Genomic DNA, 26,572 nt, shown 5'->3' with positions numbered 1-26,572 from the left:
TGAGTTCTTTAAACAGTAAGTTATAAAACATTATAAATATTAACATTTTCTAATACACTTTAACAATGAGCATGTGTTACTTTTTATAATAAAATACTAGTCATATTATGGATAATAGATAAATGAGCAAAGGACCAAGATAATTCATAAATGAAGAAATAAAAATGGCCAATGAACATACGAAAAATGTATAAACTTACCCGTTACCAAAGTACTGCAAATTAAAACAACATTGAAATACCCTTTTTAATTGACAAAGATTTTTAACGTTTCTGTTCAGTCTTGCAGAATATGTAGTATATCATTTTCATGTTACTGATGAGAATATAATCTTGTACAGCCTTTTTGAAATCAATTTGGTATATATATTAAGAGCATTAAAATACTATATTCTGTCCTAATACTTCCCCATCTAAGAATCTATGCCAAGGAAATAATTTAAAATACAAGCAAGGATGCTTACTGTTACATTATTTTAAAATATTGAAAAATTGGACACAACCTAAATGTCTGTCATTAGGAAAATGATCAATTAATTAGAGTCTAGCCATGTATCGGATATAACTATTAAAAACAGGTATTTATTTCAAGGTTTTTAATAACATGGGGAAATGTTCTTGATGTTAAGTGAAAAAAGCATGTTGCAAAATTCTTTATATATTATGACCCCACCTATGTAAAACATGCTTAATAAACACTAGAAAGAATTATGCTGAAGCATTCTGACTCTTTACACTTTTCTCTACTTTTCATATTTCTTAAGCAGAAAAACATAAAGCAATTTTTTTAAAAGTTTAAAAACTAAGAAAAAATTACTGTGGATTTGTATATTCCCCTCTGTTACTTCCTTCTGGTGGTTTTCTACAAAAAATACTTAGATGCCAAACGGGATTAAGGGCTTAGGGGTGACGGGATAACAGACAGGTTAGGAGTTTGGTGGGGGTGAGGGAATCTGTCCTACACTAAGGAGACTAACCATTCCGGGACTGAGGGGTCCCAGGATGCAGAACTTTCTATTTTAAATCCAGGACAGGAGTTGGTAAAGGCAGGTGAGCATGGCAACCCTTTAGGGCTTGTGGAACAAAGAAGGTAGATTTAAGAGGCCTGTCTGAGAAAGACAAGCAAGTAAGTAGTTCAGGGCTTTAACCAGGAAGCAGCCCTGTGTTCTTTTACAGCATTAACTTTTGGGGTTTTCTAAAGTTGAGGTGGTCAATATCACCGCTTAACAGCAGAGCTGGAGGCTGCCTGTTAGCAAAGCAATCAAGGGCTCTTGATTCACATGGTGTCATATGCGAAAGAAGTTGCACAATGAAACTCATTTACTAACCCTGTTATTCCAAAGATCACTTAGTAGGGTGGGTTGCTTAGAAAGGAAATGAGACTCTCTCGTTGACTACCCTAGCAATTCTCCATGTGCCTGACTTCCAAGAGTCTGTTTGCCTTTAGGATATTATGCATACTCAGATGTCCTTCTCTGAAGATAATACCCACTGTTTTATGACGCTATTATCAGTCTTAATTATGCTATTGCAAATGTGCCCAGAGGTTCCCTTTGATAGCAAATCATATGAATCTAAATTGTAGTCATTTAGAACTCTTTCTTCCTTAGTGGCTGGACCAACTCAGATATGTTTTCCCCAACTATGTTTTTCTGGCACCAGTAGGACCTTGGTGTGACCCTGATCTCAGAGACATAAAGGACTAAGCAACTTTCTAGAGGTGCCTGACTTCCCACTTATCTCAAATTCCTCCCAAGAAGCCAGGTGTCGTCATCCTACAGATACTTGCTAGCCTGCTGGAGGGATTGTGCAGAAAGAGTAGATCTTTTAGGACTATTGAGCAACACTACCACATCAGTGTCTATGACTTCTCTTCATTGCTTTTCCTCATAATCTATTACATCTGCCTACCCCCTGACCACAGGCTTTCTTTAAGACATCTGTCAGTTCTCAGAGCCCTTTAAACCCATTTAGAAGGCTTATAGATGTTCTCCTCTCTATCGAGCTGGGTCTAAAGGCTTTTTTCAGTCCAGCTTTCTCACTTAAATTTCTACACTTGCATGCCCTTACATTAGGAGCAGAGGAGGGAGTAGGAAAAAAGATGTAACATTTATGGAGTAACTCCCATGTGTCAGACACATGCAAGGCACTCTATGTACTTATCTCATTTAATCCCTGCAAACACCCATTATCCCCATTTTGTAGATGAGGAAACTGAGGTTCAAATCACTTAGATAACTTATCCAAGGTCCTCAATTAATAAGAAGCAGAGCTAAGAGCCTGGTTTTTTAAAACGTGTGCTCTTTTCCACTCTCCTCAAGCAGCCAAATGGGTCTTCCTTCCTTTCTTCCTTCTTCCCTCCCTCCTTCCTTCTTCCCTTCCTCCCTCCCTCCTTCCTTCCTTCTTTCCTTTCCCTCCTTCCCCCTTCTCCCCTCCTTCCTTCTACCAATATTTTATAATTGTGATAAATGCTATTAAAGAGATACACAGAGTGCTCTGAAGGCTTGTATCAGGGAAACCTGACCTAGTGTAGGAGATGAGGGAAAGTTCTGGAAGAAGTGACGTGCTAAGGGATGAGTAAGAAACAACCAGGTAGAAAGGAGGAAGGTAGGGCAGAGTGAACAGCGTGAAGGGAAGGCCCCAAGGTGGAAAGGAGACAGGGTGTTTGAGGAAAAAAAATAAATGAAGTGCAGAGAGTGAGAGGGCAGAGTGAAACCTGGCTGGTGAGGCAGACGGGGACCAAGAAGAGTGAGTGCTTGTAGCTGAAGGAGAGGACTCTGGTCCTTCACCGAATGTACCTCACACTCACCTGGAGCACAAAGGAAGAGGAGTATTTTCGGTCTTTACAGAGAAAACACTTTTTACCCTTAGAGCAGTGTTTCTTAATGAAGTGCCTGCTGGCACTTTGGATGCGATAATTCTTTGTTCAGGACTGCTCTGTACCTAGCTTCTGCCCTGGTCTCCAGGTACTAAATGCCAGCAGCAACTTCCATCCCTCCCAGTCTAGGCACTGTGACAACCAAAAACACCACACACGTTTTTGAGGTCCTCTGGAGTGGTCCTGCCTCCTGTCGAGAACCATGCTCTAGTTTGGGCTGCAAGAGTGTCATTGCCACCAACGTCATGACCATGCTTTATTCTTTCATCTGTCAACATCCAAACTCCTCTTTTGGTGGACGTCCTTCTCTATAGACATCCTAATGGCTCTGATGTTTGTCTCTACGGCAGACTGGGAACATTCCTAATTCCATGTAGTAACTATTGAGTCTCTGCTATATGCCAAGGTTGAGAGTACAGATTGGCTCGTGACAGAGACAGATGTGAAACAATTAATCACAATATGGTGGGGAAAGTTCAACCGAGGAAGCTTGAACAAGGGGTAAAGGTGGTGGAGGAGGAAATGATGCCTCTCCTGGCTAAGGAGGCCAGTGAGGAAGGGCATTCCAGGTGGGGAGGACAGCAGCACAGTCAAAGCCATCGAGACATAAAACACCAGGTGAGCTTGGGTAGCTATAAATAGCGTGCCATTGTTGAAGCATGAATTTGAAGACAAGGCGTGGCAGGAAGACAGGTTGGAGAGATTGGCAGCCACAGTTCGCAAAGGGCCTCATATGCCACGCTAAGGAGCTTAGACAATATGCAAAATAAACTCCCAAATGTGTTATACTTACAAATTTTCAATTGTCCTGAAATGATGCCATCTGATTGAGGTGTTTAACAATTTTCTGAAGAGCTCTACAAATAAGGTTACTGCAGTGTGACACAAGTTTCTCCCTGGCTCTATAATCTCATTTATGAAGTTCCTCTGTGTGTTGGAGGATTTTAAAGTTTCTTTTCATGTATTGTTATTTTTTAACAATTTTATTGAGCTATAACTGACATATAATAAACAGCACATATTTGAAGTGCACGATTTGTTAAGTTCTAACATTTGTATGACATAAGTATATACTTGTGAAACCATCACCACAATCAACGTATCCATCACCCCTAAAAATTTGCTCATGCCTCTTAGTAATCCCTCCCCCACCCTCCATCCCAAACCCAGGCAACCACTGATCTGCTTTCTGTCACTAGATATTAATTTGCATTTGGTAGAATTTTACCTAAATGGAATCATACAGGATGTACCCTTTTTTTGGTCTGGCTTCTTTCAAATAGCATAATTATTCTGAGATTCATCCATGTAGTTGCACGTATCAATAGTTATCATTTTTTATTTTTTAAAAACTTTTCACATTCGAGGTATGCCCTCGTACAGTGTTTACTGTATTTCAGCAGATTTGCTAGATGACAAAGCTCCACGTTAGGGAGGGCTTTGGGGGTAATAGTCCCCCCTGGAGGTACAAGAGATACTGCTTAGAGAGGAAATGATGAGGTATAGACCCCAGTTTTCTAAGAATTCTCCAAAATAAAAAGGACTACTGTGGTAAGCAAAATAGCCTCCAAAGATGTCCCTATCCTAACCCCTGGAACCTGTGAAGATGTTGCTTTACACGTCAGAAGGGATTTTGCAGATGTGATTAAGTTAAGGATCTTGAGATAGGGAGACTATCCTGGATTATCTAGGTGTATTATCAATGTAATCACAGTAAATGTAAAAGTGAAAGAGGGAGGCAGAAAAGTCAGAGTCTAGAAGAGATTTGAAGATGCTATGATGTCGGCTTTGAAGATGGAGGAAGGGACCACAGGCCAAGGGATGCAGAGAGTCTTTAGAAGCTGGAAAAGGCAGAGAAGTGGATTCTCCACTAGAGCCTCCAGAAGGAATGCAACCCGCCGACACCTTGATTTTAGCCCAGTGAAACCCATTTTCAGACTTCTGACCTCCACAACTGAAGGACAACAAATATGTGTTGTTTTAAGCCACTAAGTTTGTGATGATCTGTCACAGTAGCAATAGAAAACTAATTATCAGTCCTGTAAAAAAAATAAATAACTCTAGTGAGTCTGACCATCTCTATTTCTTCTACTTTGTGACACCTGGTCTAATAGGAGCAGAAGCAAATCAGCTTTAGACTCAGATTAACCTAGCTGCTCCTCTGAGCTTGTTTCCTCATATTTAGGGAGGGATGCTATAGTAGTCACCTTCGGGAACTGTGGAGAAGATTGATGAGATGATACACACAAAGATCTCAGCACATAGCAAGCCCTCAACAAACCCTCACTTGCTTCACTTCCCACCTAATACTTGAATCTAAGGGACTAAATCCTTAGATTGCTGCTAGTGACCTGCTGTGTCATTTTGGATAAATTTCTTTCTCTCCTTCAATCTGTCCCACAAGATTATACAGAGATACTAAGTCTCTGAGGGTGTTTAGTTAGTTTGTAATGTGGCTGGATACTCCTGGTTAAAAAGTGTTATTTAGATGCAAAATGCTGTTATCTTTTGAGCAGGTAATTATTTCCTGGTCCTAAATTGCTTAGCAGGGTACCGAGGTTCCATCTCTGAGATGATGATATTGCTTGAGAGGGTGAAGAAATACCTCACCTGAGTGCTGGGAGTCTTAATTAATTAACGTTTATTAAGCCTGCACAAGCCTGTCATAAAACGCTAAATGTTGAGTGTTACTTATCTTTGTATGGTTGTCACTTTTGGTATTTTAATATGGCAGCTAAAATGGTCTGATAAAAGTTGGCATTTCAGCATTGGATTAGGTAATACTTACTTCATAATCATGTTGGGGGGTGTCTCATTGATTACTATTTAAGGAGCTTTGCGCTTTTTACAGAAAGGGACTAGGGAAATAGTGCGAGCTATGATTTTTCTACAAAGGCCTAATTTATAACAGATTTCATACAACATTTCAATTCCTTATCTCTTATATAAAAACCATACCAATTCACTAAAAAGCTAAAATTTTGAAGTATTGAAAGAGATACTTTATGTAGTAGTTAATAATAATTTTTTAAAAGTAGTATTTACCAGACGTTATGTACCACACTGTTTTAAACCTTATGCATGCATTAAAGCTAAAATAGGCATAATCCAACTCCACCGTGCCACATTTATTTAGAGAACAGTACTATCTGCGTGCATTTCCAAATATATAACTGGTTCATCAGGATTATTCAGATTGGGGTGAGGGTGGAGGAGGATTTATACAGAATTGGGACTTGCTTCCATAGTAATGGCTACCATTTATTGGACACACTACATGTCAGACACTGGACTAAGTCAATGCACTATCTTATTTTATTCTTACACTAACCTTTTGAGGTAGAATTGTCATCACCATTTTACAAAGTAGGAAAATAAGACTCAGAGAAGTTAGGTAAATTGCCCAAAATTGTGAATCTAGAAAGCGGCAGAACAGAGATTCAAACTCATGTTCTGCTGTCCCCAGAACATGGGGTGCCTGTATGAATATAGACACCTATGGTAAGTGGTTCATAAGTACTCAGTAAATGTTAATCGACTACATATATGTTTAAACCATAGAACAACATGCTCTAATGAAGGTGATCATCTTTTCATGTGTTTTGATAATCATCTTTTCATATTTTTAAATGCCATGTATATTTCCTTTTCTGTTAATTCATGTGCTTTGCTCTTTGGGGTCATTTTCTTGTTGATTCAAATGATCTTTATTATAAAATACTTGGAAAATACAAGAAAGCATGACCAAGGAGTCATGATTAATTCCTTCCTCACCCTCACCTACCTGTACAAGCACATTGCCAGGTTCTGTTGATTTTTCCTCCAAAATATGCCCTATGTCTTGAAGACATCCATTTCTTTAATCTTCACTGCCACCCTCCATGCTAGTTCCTTTCAGCTTCCCCAGTACACAAAGTCCTTTTTCATCCTCAGGTCTTTGCACACATGTCTCCTCAGACCAGAATGCTCTGCCTCGACTCTTTGCATGGCTTGCTTTGTATCCTTCAGGCTCCAGCTTGAAAAGCACAACCTCAGAGAGCTCTCCCCTGCCTATCCTATCTCAAGAAAGTCTTCCTTCCTTATATTCTTTTCCTATCCTTCATAGCACTTATCACCATTTATAATAATATACAATATTCTAAATCCTTTGCATGCAAATAACAAATTAATATTTGTAAAGTGCTAGAACAGTGTAAGGCACATGTAAATGCTATATAAGTGATGATTTAAAAAAGCAACTCCCATAATCCTCACAACCCTATGTGTGCTATTAATATCCCCATTTTGCAGATGGACAAACAATGTAGAGATGGACATTTTACAGAACAACAGAGAAGTTAAGCAACTTGCCCAAGGTTGCACAGCTAGTGAGTAGCAGAGCCTTGCTACAAGCTCAGATTGACACCAAAGTCCATACTCCTAACCGTTTTCTGTATTTCCTTTTCAATCCAGGACCTAGCTAAATGCTTTGAACCTAATAGGTATGTTCAATAACTACTCATTTAATAAGTGAAGGAACAGCCCTAATAAGAAAATAAAATTTATTTTCTGCAATCCTCCCACAGAGAGATTTTGGGAATCATCCTTCAGATTTTTTTTTCTAATGCAAGGATAGACTTTTTATCAAAATCATAACTTTTCGAAATCATTTTGAGCAGCATAGATCAGGCATCAATGTACAATATGTTTGCATAGCTGGCTTTGCATCCTTCAGGCTATTCATAAAATAATGAATGATTTTATTCATTATTATTTTTTTCTCATTTATAATTTCAAGTCAATGTTCCTCCTTTAGGAGGTAGGGGAGAGAAGGATAAGTCTTTATATAAAAGAGAAAAAATGTTCCTAAAACATTCTGGACCTTCTTATCTCTAGGCAGAGGTTGCCAAACTTAAGCTAGAAAGTTTAGGGAAAGGACGAGGTATTTTTTTTTTTTAATTATATTTCTTTTTTTTTTTTGGGAGGAAGACCAGCCCTGAGCTAACATCCAATGCCAATCCTCCTCTTTTTTGCTGAGGAAGACTGGCCCTGGGCTAACATCCGTGCCCATTTTCCTCCACTCTATGTGCGACGCCACCACAGCATGGCTTAACAAGCGGTGCGCCTGTGCGTGCCCTGGATCCAAACTGGCGAACCCTGGGCTGCCTCAGCAGAGCGCGTGCACCCAACCACTTGCACTACTGGGCCAGCCCCCTAAATTATACTTCTTTAAATCAGTATGTTTTAAAATTTGTCATTAGAACTATTTTTAGAAAATCAATTGGCAAGAATTTTCTAGATGTTCCCAAAGTACAGCAAAGGTTCATGGTTTATTGTACAAATTAGACAATTTATGATGATTATGTGGCTATATCAATGGGAAAATTGGATAAAGACAGCACTGACCCCCAAAGGGCAAGAAAAACATTCAAAGTCTTCCGATAAAACACTGAAAAGAAGCTTCTCCAAATACTGGTTTGCTCACAGTTTCAAAGGATTTTTGGTTCTGACTTTTAAAATAGTTTCAGGATAAATAATTTGTAACAGCTGGTCATCAAATTCATGCACACCCACGGAAGGCCTACATCTCTAAGACCGACTATAAATAATATATCCATCTGACTCTCAAGGGAGTATTGGATTGATTTGTTGCTCCATCGCAGTGTCTCCCTTCTGCCACTTAACAACAGGATGAAGCTAGACTGCCACGCTGAATGGTATCTGGTTACAGTCATAGGCACTGCATTTGTGGGCGCCCCACGTTTCTGAGATAAAGTTAGCTGATAGGATTACTAGAGTGTAATCAAATGCAGTCATTGCAGAGGGAGCCTGTATCACATTACCTTTGAAAATATTTTAATCGAGAAACACCATACGCCGGATACAAAATCCACAAATACCTGACCTCTGGGCGTGGCCTAAGGACACGCTATTCTGAATCATCTCCTATTTGCTTTCATGAGTAAATAGAAATCTTGAGCTAGAAATAGAGGGAGAGAATTTGAAAATTAAAACAGAGTCAAACTAAGTATTTTTGAATGCTCTTAAAAGATTAAAAAAAAAAAAAAAAAGACAAGTTTAGATCACATCAGAAGTTCCCTATGTAGTCTTCAAAGCTGATTTCTTGTAGTTGAAGGAACCCGGAAGAAGCAGGCACACCATGACACTGAAGCTCAGTTACTGTTCTATTATTCAATTGCAGCTGACATCCAACTACTGAAAAAAAGAAAGGTAGTTTAGAATTAAAGGATTGCTCATCTGTATTGCAAGGCCCTTCGATCGGTTCATTCCATGACGTCCAGGGACCCCAAGATGGAGGTGAGTTTCTATTGCTACTGCTATTGTCTTACCTCTTTGTGTTGACTGCAGCATGTTGAAGACTTAGAGCAGCACATTGCTTTACGTAGTACAAAGTATCATTGGATCACGTACTTAAAGCTCCTAACTGTAATCTATTCACATTCTTAGTGACACACATATAAAGGAATAAAAAGAATTTGGATTATTGAATCACTGCCTCCAAGAGTCAAATCCTATTTTCATTACAGTCTGTGGGGTTGATCTTGGAAGAGGGGAGTTCAGGACCCGGGAGCGTTAAGTGGCTAGTAGTTTAGTGGAGGGAGGCAGGGAAGGGTGGGTAGAAACAATGCCTGCTTTCTCCTCTACCTCTGGGTCATAGACACCCCCTCCGGAGGCATCAGAGGTCTAAACACAGAACAGAGAGTATTGGGGATGAGGTTAAGAGATTGTCACAGGCACATGGCCCCACAATTTTCCTTTGAAGATGGAGACATTCCACTGATACATAACATGATATCTAACATTTGTATTACCACTAAATGGGCTCAGTGAATAGAACAAACATCACCTACCAGCCAGAAACAATGATTCGCTGACCATCTTTGGCCTCTAATCACTAAGGAGTTTTGGTTTTCCCGTTGATAGACATTCTTAATTGATTTCATCCGATTCCCTGTCATCCCAGATATGGTTATCTTCTTCTCTTAAACTAGGCAAATTAGTGAGCTTAAGTCAGCACTTCAGCACCAAATTCAGACTTCATAATAAGGTAGAGCACACAGGGAATAGTCGTCAGCATGGTAAGCACCTCGTTGTTCATCCCTGCTCGGGGCCCGGACTGAAGTGTTTCCACAGGGCTGAGTCCCTGGGATGTGCTGCCCTTGTTTGCTCAAGGTGTTCATGCTCAGGGTGATTTGTGAGCTATTGCTGAGCACATAATGGTCAGCATAGCTGCGTAAGCAGTCGTGGCCCAAATGTGTTCATTTGAACTCAGTCAATCAAATTGGGTTCTATAGAAAGGTTCTGTTGGGTTCTGACTAGAATCTCTCTGGATGTGCCTTTGAACTCCAAGATTGAGCTGGGTATTGATGCGGGGAGATGTTCCAATTCCTTCCAGCTACCTGTAAGGGGCCCATTACAATGCTAAGGATGTAGATGATCCTTTAACAGAAAAATTCCTTTTGATATTTTGCATCATGTAAAAAAACAACAGTAACAATAATAATAATGGAAGCTGTTTTCCTGTGTGTAACGAGAGAGTTTCTCAGGCTTCTGGCTTATCTTGGTCATCTCTCTTTTCCTCTTTTTCTTAAGAGTCATAGCAAAAATTAAGTTTTATCTGTTTAAATGGAATGATATTTTAGAAACTGGGCTCTGGCTAACAAAGGGTCTTTTCTTCCTTAGTAAGAAGGTCGTGGAGCTCAGCAATGAGCACCTCAAGATACAAAGAAGGCATGAGAATGTGTTTGGGGCTGTAGCTTGGGTCATTAAAAGTCCTACAAAACTAGAAAACATCTTTCTTTTCTCTTTTCCCTGTAGGCATTTAAAGATCCTCTTTTTTTCCCTCAAAAATTAGACAATTTTTTTATTGAAATATATTTGACATATAACATTATATAATTTTAGGGTGTACAACATATTAATTTGATACATTTATATACCGTAATATGATTGCCATTATAGTGATATTAGCACCTCTATCATGTTACCTAATTATCATTTCTTTTTAATGGTTGGAATAATTAAGTTCTAGTTTCTTAGCAAGTTTGATGATTATAATACGATATTGCTGTCTATATTCACTATACTGTGCATTAGATCTCTAGGGCTTATTAACCACTTGTTGCAAGTTTGTACTCTTAAACAACGTCTGTCCTATCCCTCCACCCGGCATCCCCTGGTAACCACCATTTTACTCTCTGTTTTCATGAGTTTGGCTTTTTGATTCCACATAAAAGTGATATCACACAGTACTTGTCTTTCTCTGTCTGACTTATCTCAGCATAATGTGCTCAAGATCCATCCATGTTGTCACAAATGGCAGGATGTCCTTCTTTCTCATGGCTGAATAATATTTTATTGTATATATATATCACATCTTCTTTACCCTTTCATCCACTGATGGGCACTTAAGTTGTTTTCATATCTTGGCTATTGTGAATAATGCTGCAATAAAGATGGGAGTGCAGATATTTCTTTGATATACTGTTTTCATTTCCTTTGGGTATATACCCAGAAGTGGAATTTCTGGATCATATGGTAGATCTACTTCTAATTTTTTGAGGAACCTCCACACTGTTTTCCATAGTGGCTGCACCAATTTACATTCCCACCAACAGTGCACAAGGGTTCTTTTTTCTCCACACCCGCTCTAACACTTGTTATCTCTTGTCTTCTTGATGGTAGTCATTCTAACAGGTGTGAAGTGATATCTCATTGTAGTTTTGATTTGCATTTCCCTGATGATCAGTGATGTTGAGCATTTTTTAATGTACCTGTTGGCCATTTGGATGTCTTAGACAATGTTTTATTTAAAACTATTTAGTGATAGTTTTCACCATCAAACAATGTACGCATTTACAGGGAGATTTTTAAAATAGTTTTAAGGATCTTATAGAGATCATGTCTCATATATGCCATTTCTTCCTTTATCCTTTAAATATCCCCACAGACAAAGAATACCTGGCCTTCTGTACCTAGGCATTCTTCAGTATTCCAACACTGAGATTGGTTTCGTTTTTCATTTTTTTTTTTTTTTTTTTTTGTGAGGAGATCAGCCCTGAGCTAACATCCGCCAATCCTCCTCCTTTTTTGCTGAGGAAGACGGCCCTGGGCTAACATCGGTGCCTATCTTTCTCCACTTTATATGGGACGCCGCCACAGCATGGCTTACCAAGCAGCGCGTCGGTGCGCGCCCGGGATCCGAACCAGCGAACCCCGGGCCGCTGCAGCGGAGCGCGCGCACTTAACCGCTTGTGCCACCGGGCCGGCCCCTCGTTTTTCATTTTTAAACTATCATTTATTGAATGCTCACTCTGTACCAAGGACTATGCCAAGAGCTTCACACGAATTATTTCATGTTCTTCCACCAATCCTGTGAACTAGGTATTATTATTCCTATTTTTCGGAGGAGGAAATTAAGACTCAGAAAAGTTAAGTAACTTGCCCAATGGCATATAGCTAATGAGTGCAGAAGTTGGAATTTAAATCCAGGTCTCTCAGCTCCTGCTTTCCCACTGCGTTTTTGACTTTCTTGGGAAGCATTTTCCCCTGTTCTTCAACTTGGGTTGGAGTAGCCTGTAATTCTGTTCATGAAGATAGACCTCACTTTGCAGTAAATGTTAGATACTGTAAACGACTTAAAGTAATCCTGTAGTGATTCTTGTCTTTCTCTCTCTTCCTCTCTCTCTGTCTCTCTATCACTTTAAACAAAATACTTTTTGATTTGAGTTCTCTAACATTGGCACATATCTATAAATTAAGATTTTTGTACAATATTTTATAGATGTCTTTATCACAGTTACTTTGTACCCCTTTTTTCCTGGAGAATTTAGCTCAATTTTTATGGTCAAACATTACTTCGGCTTTTTTGGGTTATCTAATAAATCACAACTTCATAGACTCATAAAAATTTAGATGGGGAGAGGACCTCAGAGATCTGCTTATCCAACCCTGTCATTATATGGGCAAGAGAGGCTGGCTGGTGGTTGCGGATCCCCTGGTTGAGTCAGAGCCTCAGTTACTCCACCTAAAACTGGAGGAAACTGTACTACTTCTAAGGAGTTGTCCCAAAAGTTCACAAATCAAGAAGAGCTATCTAAATGGATGTTTCCAGTTTTGTTTAAAAGAAAAAAAGACACATAGTAAATGGCAGCTGGTTTTGCTCTGACCATTTTCAGGAGTAGCCCCAAGATATGCTGCTACCACCAGACTGTGGCAGCTTGCTGGGGCTGCTCAGAGCAAGGCAGCCTCTCTGACTCGGTTCTGCCTGGGTTCTAATCAGAAGAGGGATGTTTGGCGGCAGACTAGCCTCCAGGTGTTCAAAAGGCCTTTTTGTTCCTTGTTCATATTTCCGTCAGTCCTTCTCTGCCTTTCTCCAACATACAAGGGAAAATCAGGAGAAGGCGACCAGGATGGAGGGACAGATGAAAAAGCACCAGAACAGAGAAAGATGGTGGTTATGTTTGAGCTGAGCCAGTTTTCGGTGCCACACAATGTAAGAGGCCCATCAGTGATGTGTGGACAAGTGACAGCCAAGGCACTTTAAAAAAATCAATCCTTTACTTGCATCCCAAGTTCTTATTTCGGAGAATAAATTCCAAATAACATTTACTAAGAGACGTTGATAAATATTTGGTCACTAACTAGAGATCAGTGTCTCCCTCAAAATTTAATGAATGAAAAATTTAAAACCTCCCCTGTCTTTTTTAAAATTCCTTGTTTATATACCACGGATTATGTTAACACAGTGTTTAGAATGAGTTAGCTCTTGACTGAGCTTTCTGCCTTCATGTTTATAATTGAATTTCTCTAAATGAAAAGCATCCATTTTGTTCTGGCATAGACACCAGAATAAGCACAGTTACATACATTATTCCAATATATTTAACAAAGAGGCTCTTCTCATTTTGCACAGAATAGGACACACAATGAAGACAATCCATGAAAACCAGAAGATCTACTATTGCAATTGAGAACATCAAGACCAGGCAGCAAAGGACAAAGGAGGTCAAGCTGTACCTACATGGATGAAGCCGATTTCTCAGAAGATACAACTTCTAAGCAACAGGAGGATTTGCCTTATGATGGGGATTTCTCTCAAGTTAAGATATACAGTGATTCCAATTTTACCTCAAAAAATGAGTTCCTTTATGTCTCAAATCAAATTATTTTAACAAAAGATGACCCTCAAGAAAAGGCTACATACAAGGAGACTTGCAGAAATGCAGACATGGCCATGACTCTGGACAAAATGACTGAAGATGCTGTCAACAAAACTATGATGAAGAGAAACAATGCACCATAAATCTTCCTATTCTGGCTGATAACAGAGACCCTGCAAAGTCAAAGATTTCTGGTATGTTACTCCATCATCTTTCTAAAGAGGAATTCTTAAAAGGTCAAGGCATTGATTGTGAAACTCTCCCAGAGATCTCTAATGCTGACAGTTTTGATGAAGTTATTCTTAAAAATATTATTTTGCAGTATGTTAAGAATTCTTGGCCAAAAGAACAAACTCCAGAACTCACTGACCAGCTCAACCCCCAAAGGGATGGTGAAAACAGCAATAAGCCCAGTTGTTCTCCAACTACAACAGAAGAAAACACCTCTGATTTAGAAGAGCTGTCTGGAGACAGCAACCATCAAGAAAATTCAAATTTTCTAACTAAAATCAAGAGTCCAAGTGATAAACAAAAAAGTTGCCACGGGCAGACATCCCAGAAACAGCAGCCTGAAAAAGCAAGTTCAGGCAGTGGGTTCAAACGTGGCCAAAGTCTAGTTCATTACCTGCTCTCTGATTTCTCTAAGGTTGCTCTCAAAGTAAAAATCCCTAAAAATAGCATAACTGATAAACCACTTACAATAGATAAACAAGCCAACTTTTCTCCTACATGGAGATATAAATCAGCTATTGTGCAAGATATTTTAGAAAACATGTCTAGGTCAAATTGTGTTGAAAAACAAGAGCAGAAAATGAAAACTACTAAAGTTTCACAACAGATAGAGGTAAGTAGTAGTGGTCTCCAGGAAATGTATAATCAGGGCCACTGCTCCTCTGTATCACTGTGGGTCTTTCGACAGTGCATGAAACTGAGTTCTAGTTCTGAGGTTCTGGGTTCTAGTTCTAGCTGAGTACCTTGACATCTCAGAAGCTCAGTGAGTGTCCTCATGGGAAGATCAGGAGCTGGACTAACAACAACACATAATAGAATAAAATCCAAATTCTTTGATCCAGAATTTGAGTTTCCCCATTATTTTTACTTTATCCTACCCTTCTAAACTTAGCCCCCTTCCCCAGGAGTCATCCTCAGTTACCTGGCTGGTCCTTCAATCTCTCCTCAGGCCCTGAACTCTCTGAGCTCCTGCCTTACATGGACTATCCCACCTCTGCTTACCAAAGACCTGCTCATTTTCATTGCCTCTTTCAATTCCCCGTTAGCCAGAGGACTTTTCAGATCCCCCCAGTCACAATCTTTCCCATCCTTGTTTGTTTAGTGTACTCTCAGGGTGTTTATCTCAGCCTGCTTTGAATCATAATAATTTGGAAATATCTGTTTCTTCCACTAGATTTGAAGACCGTGGACAGCAGCAACCTTGTCTTCATCTTTCCATTGCCTAACTTCCCCCAGAGGCCTGGCCTTATGTCTTGCATATATTATGCCCTTAGTTATTAATGGTAAATTGAATTAAATTAAGATCTTTAATAAAATATTCCAAGATTGTTATATTGGTAACTATTAATTTTGTTAAGGCTTAGTTTATACTATTTCTCCTTTCCCCATCTTTCCATCCCCCTACCCAACTTCCCAACATGCTGAGGCTTAGGATCTTGTTGATTGTTTGAGATTCAGTAGTTAGGTAAATTCACAGTAATGATCAAAGTACATGTTTTAGTTCTCTGGCACTTTGCCAGGACTGTATGATCTTTCTTTTAAGCTTTTTTTTTTTTTTTTAATTTTATTTATTTATTTATTTAATTTTTTGCTTATTGCAGTAACATTGGTTTATAACACTGTATAAATTTCAGGTGTACATCATTATACTTCTATTTCTGCATAGATTACATCTTGTTCACCACCCAAACACTAATTACAACCCATCACCACACACATGTGCCGAATTATCCCTTTTGCCCTCCTCTCTCCCCCCTTCCCCTCTGGTAACCACCAATCCAATCTCTGTCTCTATGTGTTAGTTTATTGTTGTTATTATCTAGTACTTAATGAAGGAAATCATACGGTATTTGACCTTCTCCCTCTGACTTATTTCACTTTGCATAATACCCTCAATGTCCATCCATGTTGTCACAAATGGCTGGATTTCATCGTTTCTTATGGCTGAGTAGTATTCCATTGTGTATATATACCACAGCTTCTTTATCCATTCGTCCCTTGATGGGCACTTAGGTTGCTTCCAAGTCTTGGCTATTGTGAATAACGCTGCAATGAACACATGGGTGCATGTATCTTTACAAATTGGTGTTTTCAAGTTCTTTGGATAAATATCCAGCAGTGGAATAGCTGGATCATATGGTAGATCTATCCTTGATTTTTTGAGGAATCTCCATGCTGTTTTCCATAGTGGCTGCACCAGTTTGCACTCCCATCAGCAGTGTATGAGAGTTCCTTTCTCTCCACATCCTCTCCAACACATTTTGTTTCCTGTCTTGTTAATTATAGCCATTCTGACGGGCATGAGGTGATATCTCATTGTAGTTTTGATTTGCATTTCCCTGATAGTTAATAATTTTGAACATCTTTTCATGTGTCTGTTGGCCATCTGTATATCTTCTTTGGAGAAATGTCTGTTCAGGTCTTTCGCCCATTTTTTAATTGGGTTGGTAGTCTTTTTGTTGTTGAAATGCATGAGTTCTTTGTATATTTTGGAGATTAAGCCCTTATCAGATGTATGGTTTGCAAATATCTTCTCCCAATTGTTAGGTTGTCTTTTCGTTTTGTTGATGGTTTCCTTTTGCTGTGCAGAAGCTTTTTAGTTTGATATAGTCCCATTTGTTTATTTTTTCTATTGTTTCTCTTGCCTGGTCAGACATGGTGCTTGAAAATATGTTGCTAAGACTGATGTCGAGGAGCGTACTGCCTATGTTTTCTTCTAGAGGTTTCATAGTTTCAGGTCTTACATTCAAGTCTTTAATCCATTTGGAATTAATTTTTGTGTATGGTGTAAGGTAAGGGTCTACTTTCATTTGTTTGCAAGTGGCTATCCAGTTTTCCCAACACCATTTGTTGAAGATCTTTTAAGCTTTATATGAAGGGCACCCTGGACTGAACAACATTCTCTGTTTCTATTTCCACCCCTTCATACTTCAACTCCTTTCTCTTTCACCTGAATGCTCTGGGGAGTTTGAGTAGAACCCCCTCCCCACACACACACCTGGAGCCAGCAGCCCACCTGGCCTTGACTGGGATGCTTCCCTAAGTCTTGGAGAAATTTGCACCCTGTGACATTGGGAAGTCTCAGGGTTTCCCATTCTGCTTGCAGGAGAATACCCCTGGATGTGCACAATTCTCAGTGCCCCAGTTTTAGTAGGAGCAGAATGGATATCAGGCTCATCTCCCTCTGGCAGTGGGAGTCTGAAGTTAGGTGTCTGATTTTCTCTAGACCTGTCTATTCAGGTTGGAGAACTGGACTCTATAGGTTCCATATCCATCATTTAATTAAGATATTCATAATAACCTTAGTCTAGTTTGACCACTACCATTAACTCCCTGGCACTAGCGTGTTTCTGAGCTTTACGTGTTGGGAACAATGGGGAGACCCTCAAGGCGAATCACTCTGGAATTTAAACTCCTGTCCAGTTAACTGTGATGAGTAGAAAAGGGCATGTCCTGTGTAAACAAGTACTGTCTTGACAAATGTTTGGAACTCAATGCATACTGTTTTACATTACTCTAGAGTACGGCTACCGTGTGTGTGGTGTTAGTGAGAGGACCAGCAACGAGCTGGTGATGAGATCAACAATGGTCCTTGCCCTCATGGATCTTATGGTCTAGTTTTAGGAGAAATGTTTGAGTATTCCACATAATAGTATCAAACAGGATAGTAGTAACAGCTAATGTGTATTGAATGCTTACCATGTGCCAGATATTATGGTAAATACTTAACATTTCATCCTCATAACAACCCTATGAGGTAGGTTCTGTTACTATTTTACTGCTAAGGAATTTGAGGTTAACAATGATGAAGTAATTGCCCTGGGTCACCCAGCAGATAAGCGTCAGAACGGAATTCAACCTCAGCATCAGGGCCCCAGCTCTTGACGCAACACTGGGCTGCCTCCACGATGACCAGAACACATCAGGTCATTCTGAATAATGGCACCATTGATCAGTATCAACAGTAATGTTTTCTTATCCTTTAATTGTGCAGATGGAGCCCACAATACATGTCCACCAAGAACATTTCACAGGTACTCGAGTTTTTAAACTTTGATTTAGATATACATTTTGAAAACTTTTTAATAGCAAATGGTGGTGATTGATACAGACTTCTGTTTTCAGCAGTTAATAAAACTGCAATGAAGTTGGGATGAACGGTAGCCAAAACTTATTCTTTCTTATATAGGACTGGAATCTGAGACAAGTCTCTTGAAGTTGTCATCAACCTCTCAGAAAGACCCTTCCTCAAGTTCTTCTTACATATTTCAAAAGATATCCCAAGGGAAACAGATGTGTCAGAAGTTAAAAGAACAGACTGATCAACTGAAGACTAAAGTAATACTTTTAAAGCTTACTATGAACAATAGAAGTAACCAAATTTAAACATAAGATATCACACCATTAATGAAATATTGCATTTTTCACTGCAGGTACAAGAATTTTCCAAAAGCATAGCACAGGATTCTCCCTATCATTTGCAAGACAGGAGGCTGGTAATAAATTTTATCCAGTTTTTAAAATCTTTATTAGGGAATTTGACATGGGTAAATACAAATGACTTTGTAACACCATGTTTTCTCTACACTGGTGGGAGTGGAAATGTTCTGGTAGGATATCTTTTGCTGAAGATTAAACTATCTTTGTGTTACAGGAGTTAAAAGAGCTTAGAATTCTATTTATATGTGTATTAATCCTCTCTCTTCCTCAAGGGATCTATTACTTATGGCTGTTATTTCTCACCAGTCACCCCATAATAAATCTGAGACTATGGTATGTTCAATAGAATAATGTCAGCTGTTATAAAGGACAAGCTTGCCCATAGTTGATGGACCCTGGTGGACACAGGTTATAAAAATTGCCAGTATCTGGCAACTCAATGTATAAAACTTTGAAAACTTAAAATCAATCAAACTCTTTGATTTTCACATCCTTGTTGTTGCATTTAATCAAATCACTTATTTATGTTGTAACCATTACAGCCTTGTTCATCAGTGCCAGGATCATGGGAAGTAGGGGTGGAGCATGGCAAGGGGGCAAAAAGCTGAGACTAGTAGAGCCATAAATGTGCGAAGTGGAAGATGTAGTTTAGGCCATTGGGTCAGCAACAAGGCAGGTGGTCAGAAGTCCTGATATGAAGGACACAAGCAAAACTCAAGGCAGGCTGTGCTTCAGAAACCAGACAGCGTAGAGAAAAACCAGGAGGACCCAAATGTTAAGGGGTACAGTTCATTATTCATTCTTTCATCATATTAATTAAATAACTCATTCATTTATTCAGCAAACACTTACCAGGTACTTTGTACGTCCCAGACTCTGTACCAGGCACTAGGATTTGGAGATGAAGAAACAATTTCTTTTTCAAGCGGCTTATAGTCTCCTAGGAACAGCAGACTGGTAAACAGATAAACGAAATGCAGCTTGAAAAATGTTACAGATGGTGCTAATGGCAGCCTAGAAGAGGCTCACCCATGCCAGTTAGAGCAAGGCACTGTAAAAGGCTTCCTGGATGTGACTTCTGAGCTGTAGGGGGACTATAGATGTTCCAGGAAAAGAGATCAGCAGGTGCAATGGCCCACGAGAAAGTGCTGATAGTGTAAGGAACTATATGGCACTGTAATTGACCAGATGGAGCTCAGGGCACACATGGTGAAGAGGAAGGGAGGAGACTAGAGAGGTAGATAAGGACTACATCATGAAAGTCCTCTACACCGTGCTAAGGAGTTTAGATTTTATCCTGAGTTTGAGTGATGGGGCAATATTGGAGGATTTAAAGTTGAAAAATGGTGAGCACTGTAGGGGCAAGACTGTAGGCACAGAGACTAGTTAGGAAGCCATAATCCAGGTGACAAATTCTGAGTCCCTGAACCAAAGCTGGCAATGAGGATGGAGAGGAGGACAAATCTAAGGGATTAAGGAAGTGGTGGCAGATTGAAAGGGGTGAATAAAGGAAAAGAGGAGGTTTGGATGAGTTCTAGATTTCTAGGTTGGCCAACCAAGGTCAGGAATAAAAGTGGAGGATCCAGTTCAGAATGGGTGTGGGAGGGAGGCAGGGAGCAAGATGTCAAGTTCAGTTTGGGACATTTTGAGGTCCCTATAGGACATCCAATTGGAGAGGTCTGGTAGGCAATTAGAGTAATGGATGTGGACCTCAGAGGAGTTGTTTGGGCCAGAAATGTAAATTTGGATATAGTTGTGGGTTGAAGCTATGGGGTGGATGAGGTTGCCTCAGCAAACAAGCAGAGTAAGCAATGAAGAAGCCCACGGATAGAATCACGGGAAATAGCAACCAGGGTCAGGCAAAAGAAAAGAGGTCCACAAAGGAGACAGAAGACAAGCGACCCAAAAGGTCAAGGCAGGCTTGGAAGGGGCAGAGCTGTCGAAGACAAGAGAAAAGAGAGTTTTAAGAAGGGAGAGTGGGCCACACCATCAAAATGTTCAAGTAAGGAAGGAAAGCAAGATGTGCATTGGATTTGGCAACCAAGAGGGCATGGGGGACCTTGGCAAGACTGGTTTCAATGAAGTGGTGAATCTATGGAAGCCAGATTGCAGGAGTTAAAGAGTGAATGATAATGGAGATCTCCAAGAAGCCAGGCTTTCAGGAACTGGGAGAACACAGAATTTTAAAGGGCCAAGCAAAGCAGAGGGAACTGGTTCAAGGCACAAACCTTCAGCGACCTTGATTCAGGAAGTTACTTCCTGATGTTAGATGGTATGTGGGGATTCGTGTTGGCACTGAGAGGAGAGTAAAGATGACTCCTAACAGTGTCAGCCTTGGTCTGAGAGTTCCAGGCCCATTTGGTTCAGTGTTGGAAGAAGGCCAGACAGGGCTAAAACTAACCTCAGCCTGAGCAGCACAACATAGTAGAAAGCATTTGGATTTTGGAGCAGAAATCTTAGTTCTACATATTGGTTGTACAATCTTAGACATGTAGCATGTCTTCCCATCTCAGAGTTGTTATGAGAATTAAATGAGGTACATTTATGGCTAGAAAACTGTGTCCTATCTTCTTCTGAGACATAACACAAATTAAATTCCAAGATCCTAAATTATAATTCATAATTGGATTTCCTCTCTTTTCTCTTTCCTTTGAGCACCTAATTCCTTCTCATGGCTTTAACTGCCATTTTCATGCTACCAATTCCTAAACTCCTAGTCCTAACTTCTCATCTATAGCTCCAAATGTTTGTGCGTATCTTCACTTGGATATCCCACTCTCACTGAAAATCCTACCTTGTCCAAAATTGGCATCTTCCTTCAGACTTATTAGCCTTTCCAAATTCCTCATTTTAGTCAGGGGTTTCACATTCTTCCCACCACTCAAGCTAGAAAACTGAGCCTTATCTGTGAGATTTACAGTATCAGTCAGGGTCCTGGCAGAAACTAGATGGTTTACTCCATTGGAGTAATTGAGGCGAGTTTAATAAGGGAAACAAATAAGGGACGGAGAGCATCTCAGGAAAGGAATAGTGGGGCAGAAGGGATGGAGGAAGAGCGGATACTGGAGCCTAAGGAGAGTAGCTGTAGCTGTAGGAGTAGCTGACAACCTCTGTGGCTTTTGATAGAGAGACACAGCCAATCCATGATGATGCAGGCAGGAGGAAATCAGGGAAATAAAGACCCCTACCTCATCCTTCAATTCCTCTTTCCTGCTGTTGTCTTCCATTGGCTGAAACCAACCAAAGCCAGGGGCAAGGGAGCCTGTTGGTGCAGTCCGTTGAAGGTCAGCCTCCTGGCTGAGGTGCAGAGAGAGATGGAGGATTGATCTGGGGGAAAATGGAAAACATCTACCGCACCTGCCACTTTTTATATCCCATAGCCAGTACATTTCCAAACTTGATTATTCATTTTAAATAATAATAATTAATAATAATGATGATGATAGCTACCATCTATCTAATAATTAATAATAATGATGATGATATCTACCGTAGTACATACTTGTACTATGTATGTACTATGCTCCTAGCACTAAGCGTTATCTCATTTAATTTCACAATATGAAGTAAGGACTATTATTATCTCAGATGAGAAAACTGAAGCTGAGAGTTCAAGTTGACTAAAATCATACAATTAGTAGGCGACAGAGTCGGAAGTTGAACTCTGGTGTGTCTGATCCTGTAACCCCACTGTGCTATATTCCTGCCCTTGGCAATATCTCTCCAGTTCATCCTTTCCTCTCCATTTTCCTGGATACTGCCCGGTCCAGGCCCTCCTGAGCATACTTCAAGCCTGACTTATGTCTCACTATTTCCATTGAGCAAAGTACTCCAATCCATGGTCTCTTTTCCATGGATTTCCAACTGGAATAAAATCCCTGAGACCAGGGACTGTACCTGATATAACTTTTATATCTCTCACACTTTTGGCCCAGGGACAAACATAGGCAGTGCTCAGGGAATGTTTAGTGATGGGCCTGCCCGGCTGAAGCCTCTGTACCTCAAGACCAGACCCAACCGGCACAGTTTAAACATTCATCCGCTCGACACTGCACATGGTGACGTCTGGAAGACACATTCGAAGCTTCTGGCTAAACTTCCTGCTGTTCCTTCCCCATCTCACCCTCCAAGTGCCACGGACTCAAACCTGGGTCCTCTAACTTCAGTTCTCTTTATGATCTATGTGGCTTCAGGTGTACTTCCTAGAGCTCCAATTTCCTCCTCTATAAAACTGGGATAATAAAATCTACTTTGCAACATTTACAACATTGATGTGGGGATTAAATAAGATAACGAATGGGAAAGTGCTCTATAAGCTAAAAATCATTCTGTAAATATGCAGGATTATTAATGTCCCATTAAGGAAGTTCAGAGGCCTCTGAATGGATTCTACAGTTATCAGAAGTAACTATACTTCTCAGCTTTGTGCTATGAGGGTGACGTGAAGGTTGAGATGGCTCTTGGGTTGTCTGTATGTTAAATGTCAGACTCTGAAACAAAACAATTGCCAGGAGAAGGATGGCAGCTTCATTTTGACACTACTGTAGGTCGTACCCTCATTGTGTTATCGGGAAAAACAAATACACGCCCAGGCTTACATGTGAATGATTCCAGTCACTTCACTGCTACAGGTCCTGGAGAACCTGCAGGGCCATCTTGAACTGCTGGAGCAGGAGTTTCTGGCCAAGAAAGAGAAGCATCTGACTTTGAAGCAGCAAGTCCACAAGCATGAACCCCGAGTTGTCGGTGACTTTGATCCAGACAGGTAAGGCTTAAACTGTGAGGGGTGGAGGGATCAGAGGTGACTTCCTTCGGGTGGCATTCTGATGAGGCTGTTGGCTTAGTGCTTGGAGAGCCACTGGTCTAGGGTCAGCCATGTCCCTATGCCACCGATGAACAAGTGTTACCGTATGCAACAAGTAGTATGGACTTCCTGTTGTGTGTCAGGTCCTGTGTTGGGCACTGACCCAGATGGAGCGCCCAGAACCAACATTTGTCTTCTGGAGGAGAGATATTGTGCCACCATCTTGTATTTTGTTGAATGTCATTATAATTGGTTCTGAGACCCAGAGGAGCACAAGAAAACCCTAGAAAGCCTCACATGCTAACCCCAGAGGTCCTTCTCTTCTCCAAGCTCCTCCTGTCCTCTCCTTCTCCCCACACCTGCCTTCATGTCCTTTGCCTGGTTCTTCTCTTCTCTCTCTCTTTTTTCCCCTTTTCCTTCCCATCCACAGACAATTCCAAAGGGGCAGTGGGAAGGAGAGGATCATGGTTAGGTTGGTTAGTTAATGTTGGGGTGAGGGACCCACAAATCCTGATAAAAGGAAAATGTTAAAGCTTAAAGTCAAATGATTACTGAGTTAATTCACATTAGAAACCTGAATGCGAACCCGTATTGAAGTTTCCAACAGGCTGTTTTTTATGGCACCATGCTCCTCTCTCTCCAATCCAAATAATTTTAAGATGCATTCCAGGACTCAAGGCTAGGATTGTTTCCATATAATTTCCTGGTATGAATTAAAAGAATCCATTTAGTATATTTAATATTTGTAAGTTCAACTCTTTCTGTTCATAGCATTTTAATACGAAATCATTCTTGATGCCAAAATATTTTAATGGTTTATACTTTGACACTAGCATCCAGAGGTATTTTTCCCAAAGTACAATTTTACTTTTTCGAAATGAATGAACTCTCTGTCTACTATTATTTCAACACTGAGTAATTAGACAGCAAGGATGGAGTTTTAATATTGATTTTTTCCCCCCAAATGCTTATTTTTTTTCTGGGGAAAAAAAAGTTCTCCACATGCTTTCACCGTTTGCTTAAAAACTAACAGAGTAAGGATATTTATTTTCCAAGGGATCCAACTTGTTTTGACATTCGTTTTAAAGACAGGCCTCTGTGCACATTAAGACCAAAGTTATGCAATGACTTATTTATACCCTGGTTACACCCACACTGTGTCTGGCCCCAGTACAAATGAAGAGTTTCAACTGCAATTATATCCCATATACAGGAGAAGCTTTCAACACTGGGGCAAGGGAAGGACCTGGCCTCTCCCCAAACTCAGTTAAAGCCACCTCAGAGCAAGCAGACTGCTGAGCTCGAGATCGGTCCTCTCCTTCTTGCATAGGCATAATGTGGCAATAAGCAGAACCTCATACAGACCTTGAGGTCTTGGCTTGCCGAGAACCTTCTAAGTGTTGAGGCCGAAGGCCACTGTAAGTGGCTTTCTGTAGGGGGAGAAGAATTCTCAAATTCATTGACTAATCACTTGTTTAAGACAGCTGCTGTGCTCTTATGAAAACCTTCTTATTATTGCCTTTAAAAGGTAATATGCAAAAATATGTGTGTGGATTTCATGCTTCTTGTTTGTCAGAATGTAGTCTGATAGTCATTTGATTCTTTCACACAGGAACACCAGAGTCCAAGGAGTCAAGAAATGAGGTGGTCAAGAAATCAGTCCCTTCTTTCTGATATTAGCAGCATATAATCTTGTCTTCTGCTTTACAGAAAAGATCACGAATTCCCTCAAAAATGTCTTTTTTCCATCTCCAAGTCTGCATGTTTTCACCTCCTCTTTCTTCCTTCACTCACTTTCCAACCTCTCCAACCATGGTCCTTGAGCCCATCTCTTCCCACTACCTTGCTCCGTCATTTCACTTCCTTTACATTTTCAGGCTCCCTTGGTCCCCTTAATTCTCTTCTACCTGCTAGATTAGAACATATTTCCCTATATTTTATTTGATTATCAATATGGTTTTTCGTGCTTAGATCTTTGTCTCACCACTAATTGAATAGGGTAGCCTTTCCCCACTGGTTGAAAAGCCACTTTTATCATATACAGAACCTCCACGTGTATATGGAGTGGTTCTATTCCATCCCACTGATCTATGTTTCCATTACTACATTAACCACACAGTTTTCAATTACTATAATTTACTGTATATTTTGAAATATTTCTTCTTTTTTAAACTTTCTTTAGGCATTCTTGCACACTCTTCTTACTAATAAACTTTAGAATCAGTTCACCAAATTTCCTTAATAGAATTCCATTAGAATTTTGTTTAGGATTGTGTTGAATTTACAGATTAGTTCGGGAAGAGTTAAAATCTTTGCAATGAGTATTCCCATTAAGGGGCATGTTTTCTTCATGTAGATTTCACACATTTTTTTTGTTAAATTTATTCCTAGCTATTTTATAGTTTTTCAGAGTATTGTTAATAGATTTTTCCCTAATCAATATACAGGAAATAAAGAAAATTGTATATTTAACTTGTACTGGCTAACTTATGCCATTCTGTTCTTAGCATTTTGTTGATATTTAGTTGATTATCTTAATTTTTAGGTATGACAGTCATAGCATCTGAAAATAATGATACGTCCCCCCCTCTCATTTTCCCCCTAAATATTTATGCTTTATATCTTTTCTTCCTTCCAAATCTTAAGTATCACATTTCTTTGTATTGCTTTATTTTATTTGGCAGGTTTTCCAGAACAATATTGAATAACACTAATGAAAGAAAGCATTCTTGTCACGTCCCTAGTGGTTATAGAAATTCTTCCAAGTATGATGATTGCTGTAGGTTCAAGCATATAAGCTTTATCAAGAAAGTTTCCTTATGTTCCTGGTTTACTAGGATTAGTTTTTTTTCTAATTTAGGAAAATGTTTAATCCAATGAGATTTAGAAATCTACTTTTATTAGTTTATTAGTTTTTATTAGTTTGTTAGTTTATCTCCTTTAATCTATTAATGTGGTGAAGTATATTAATAAATATCCTAATTTTAACTATAGAATGAGTTGGGAAATTTTTGCTCTTTTTTTTAATGTCCGAGAAGACATTAAATTAAAGTCTTTG

At 39.7% G+C, this 26,572-nt stretch overlaps 1 protein-coding gene across 1 annotated transcript in view; it reads left to right on the top strand.

Moving 5' to 3' along the window:
- The first annotated feature begins 13,900 nt into the window (after positions 1-13,900).
- Positions 13,901-26,572, top strand: part of AKNAD1 (AKNA domain containing 1) — a 33,703-nt gene continuing 21,031 nt past the window's right edge. The window contains 6 exon segments of the mRNA XM_058537176.1: positions 13,901-14,153; positions 14,156-14,883; positions 18,265-18,304; positions 18,460-18,608; positions 18,704-18,766; positions 23,342-23,475. Of these exon segments, the coding sequence (XP_058393159.1) occupies positions 13,901-14,153; positions 14,156-14,883; positions 18,265-18,304; positions 18,460-18,608; positions 18,704-18,766; positions 23,342-23,475 (1,367 nt within the window).

This window comes from Diceros bicornis, chromosome 4 (assembly GCF_020826845.1).
Source record: "Diceros bicornis minor isolate mBicDic1 chromosome 4, mDicBic1.mat.cur, whole genome shotgun sequence".
In the NCBI taxonomy this organism is placed as follows: Eukaryota; Metazoa; Chordata; class Mammalia; order Perissodactyla; family Rhinocerotidae; genus Diceros; species Diceros bicornis.
The sequence above is the reverse complement of the archived record's forward strand: the minus strand, read 5'-3'. Positions and strand labels throughout refer to the sequence as shown.